This window comes from Rhincodon typus, chromosome 41 (genome assembly GCF_021869965.1).
Source record: "Rhincodon typus isolate 14 chromosome 41, sRhiTyp1.1, whole genome shotgun sequence".
In the NCBI taxonomy this organism is placed as follows: domain Eukaryota; kingdom Metazoa; phylum Chordata; class Chondrichthyes; order Orectolobiformes; family Rhincodontidae; genus Rhincodon; species Rhincodon typus.
In genome coordinates this window covers 2,784,102-2,787,724 of record NC_063372.1, presented here as the reverse complement: position 1 = coordinate 2,787,724, position 3,623 = coordinate 2,784,102, and the positions used below count along the sequence as shown (strand labels likewise).

Genomic DNA, 3,623 nt, shown 5'->3' with positions numbered 1-3,623 from the left:
GCCTTCTTGAACCGCTGCAGTCCACCTGCTATGGGTTGACTGACAATGGCCTTAGGGAGAGAATTTCAGGATTTTGAACTAGCAACAATGAAGGAATATATTCCTAGTCAGGATGGGAACTTGTAGGTGGTGGTATTACCATGCAGCTGCTGCCCTTGTCCTTCTAGGTGGAACAGGTCATGGGTTTGGAAGATACTGTCTGTGGATCTTCAGTGAATTTCTGCAGTGCATCTTGTAGATAGCACACACTGCTGCTACTGAGCATCGGTGGAGGAGGAAGTGGATGTTTGTGGATATGGTGTCAATCAAGTGGGCTGCTTTGTCCTGGATGGTGTCAAGCTTCGAGTATAGTTGGAGCTGCACTCATTCAGGCAAACAGGGAGTATTCCATCACACTCCTGACTTGTGCCTTGTAGATGGTGGACAGGCTTTGGGGAGTCAGTGAGTTACTCACTGCAGTATTCCTAGCTCTTGTTGTCACTACATTTATGTAGCTGTATATTAAAGAGTTCTGATGAGGAAGTGAAGACATCCTCTCAAACTTGCTCATCAAATAGTGGTACTGCCCAGATATTCTAACATAGAGCGCAGCACAGGAAATGCCTAGGCAGGCCATGTAGGTATATGGAAAACATAAGCAGTGATAAGCAAGTATTTTACAAGGCCCAGACTTTATTAAGACTCAGTGCAGTTCTGTAAAACATGCCATATGTGCTAGTTAGTAGGAAAGCCTCAACATGTAATCAAACCAGCACTTTCAAAACCCATACCAGCTTGTGAAGAAGAGTTTCAGTCAAGGGTTAGTAGAATGTGTAGGACTATTACCAAAGATGAAAGCAGGACAAAATATCATGACAATTAAGGGAAATGACAACCAACTTCAAGAAGTCATTTACTTAAGGACTATAACAGCTAAAGTAGCAGTGGAAATGTGAGCTTAGTTTTTTTTTTAAAAATTGTAATGGACTACTGTTGAAATATAGTCTGATCATGGCTCTAACTTTACGTCTAAAGTTTTCCAGGACATCAGCAGCAGTGTGTTTATAAAACAATTGAAGACAATTGTGTATTGTCATATTAAAGCATACAGTGCTTCGGATGGATATTGCCAGACTCTCAAAGCCACAAGAGTCAGATTTCCTAACACGTGCAGATTTTCCCCAGATGAATTTGCAATGTTTGGTCTATTTGAATTGATCGATAGACATAAAACCAGAGGTCAATTAAAGTTAATTAGGGAAAGATTCTTAAAATCTTCAATACTGGACTGTGTCATGTTCATAGAAAAACTCATGAGCACGTAGAAAATTTGAAAGTTTCATAAATGAAAATGAGTCGGCAGATAAACATGGAGTGTTTCAAGCAGGAAACGAAGTGTCGATATTGTTGCCTTTCAGAAGTTCAGCTTGTTAAACCAGTTAATTGGAAACTGAACAGTTAATGTCCTCAGCTAAGAACTGAGAATCTAAAGGAAGAAGAGCAGAGAATAGAAGGTCTCAAAAGAGAAAAGGAACACCTCATTGATGCCTATGGACTGGTGTTATTAAACTGTGATTCCCAGTAATTTTTCCTCCATTCATAACACCAATGCTTTTTTGTTTCTCTATCTGCCTGTACACGTGGGGATTTTAACAAAGTGGTTAAGAGTTTCAACTGATACGGTTATACGTTGACAGTTCAAACTTCTTTCCCTGTAGTCAGAATGTATTTTTTTCAGGAAATAGTAGTCTTTGTTAAACATAGATACGTGGTCAGTGCTTTGTTAATTTGAGTCCGTCAGACAGGTAAATTGGAGACTTTATATACTTAGATTAAATCTTTAACTTTTGTGATGACCCTGGGAATAGGGGATTCAAGCATGAGTGCACTTTCAAAAGTGGGTCATAACATCAGCCTGGCTATTGCTCCTTTTGCCAATTTCCTGATGACTTTAAACTGAATTTCTCAGGCAGTTCATGCAAGTGGAAATTTAAAACATTACATGAAAGGACAAGGCATTAGTGCATGATACTGATAAGGTGAAAGGTAATCAGAGTGTGATGGAAAGGTAAGTAACGTGCAAGGTAGAATGCACCAGCAATTAAAATCATAGCAGGGAAAAATGGCAAAACAAAACAGAATCAAAGTCTTTTTACCTGAACAAGTTACATTTGTAACAAGATGGATTAATTGATAAACAGAAATAAATGGATGCAAACTGGCAACCATGACAGAGAGACGGTCACCAAATGCACAGACTGGGAACTGAATATTCAAGGATACTGGAAACTCAGGAAGGATAGGAAAGATGAGATCAGTACAATAGCAAAAAGTATCTTTGGTTTGGTTAAGTGAGTCAGCAAACACTTGGTAAATGGAGTACAAAATGGAAAAATGAGAGTTTGCCCACTTTTTTGGAGAAAATAGAAAAGCAGAATATTAAAGTAGAGAGACTGCAGAATTCAGCGGTACAGAGGTATCTGGCTGTCCTGGAACTTGAATTACAAAAGGTTAGCATGCAGGTAGAGTAAATCCTTGCTTTCCGCTCCACATTGTTTCATTTTAAAGTTGTGTATTCTTTAATTTGCTCCTGGAGTCACCAGACTTCGAACACTAACTTTGCTTTTTCTCCACAGATGCTGCCAAATCTGCTGAGTTCCTCCAGCAATTTCGCTCCATAAAGTTGTTGACCTGTAAGAATACACTGAGCAATGTAATGGCACCTCTAACGTTTCTTAGTTCTAACCAAATAGATTCCGGCCATGGCCCTTCTAGGGTATTCTCTCTCGAGGCACTGTAATGTTTTCCTGAAATTACTACTGCTAGGTTTCTTTGCTTTAGTACCAGCCCTGCCTTTTTTGGTAAAAGCATTCAAAAGCATAGAGGTGATTTGGCAGGATGTCAACAGGCACAAAGGACTCTGGTTGGGGGGAAAAAGGTAGGGTATTTTTCTTGGAATAGAGAAGGACAAGATGTGACCTAAGAGAGTTTAAGATGAAAAGAGGTCCCGACAGAGTAAATAAAGGAAAATACATTCTCTCTGGCAAATGGGTCAATAACTGGAGATCATAGAAATGGAGATTGTAGATTCAAAATCACTAGAAAAAAGATCTGGAGGGAAATGAGAAATATATTCCTCCCACTAGAATCATCAGAATCTGGAGCACTTTGTCCAAAAAAGTACTTAAAGCCAATTCCATAAATTACTTTAGAATGAAGATGGCCAGTTAGTTGAACTGACGAACTAGCAGGGTTATAGAGAGGAAAAAAAACGAAACATAAAAGTGAACAAGCATTAACTCATCTGACGAAACGCCCCAGCTAGCCTCCTCCTTAGAATCAGAAACTTGCATCAGACACAATATTCTCATATCACTGCTTTGATCAAGATAGATTTATGAATAATGGTGGAAAAAGCCACTTACGTCAGTGCTTGCAGGAACCGGATCAGGCTGATGATGTGGGGATCCATTTCTGAAATTAGATCAATTCTTTCTATTAAAAAAGAAAGTTTTCAAATGCTGAAAATTATGAGGATCATAAAATAGCAGTAATGAGACCCACCCTTCAGCAATGGTATAACTGCCCTGCGAACTGGTAAAGCCAGGAGACGCTGTATTGTTAACGTAGGAGATGTCTGGCCA

General features: G+C 39.3%; 1 protein-coding gene across 1 annotated transcript in view; it reads right to left on the bottom strand.

Moving 5' to 3' along the window:
* tfcp2 (transcription factor CP2) overlaps window positions 1-3,623 on the bottom strand; it is a 91,237-nt gene that overhangs the window by 38,466 nt on the left and 49,148 nt on the right. The window contains exons 8-9 of the mRNA XM_048618981.1: window positions 3,544-3,623; window positions 3,405-3,453 (exon numbers count right to left, since the gene is read on the bottom strand). The exon at window positions 3,544-3,623 is cut by the window's right edge and continues 9 nt beyond it. Coding sequence (XP_048474938.1) covers window positions 3,405-3,453; window positions 3,544-3,623 — 129 coding nt within the window. The remainder of the gene's footprint in view (window positions 1-3,404; window positions 3,454-3,543) is intronic.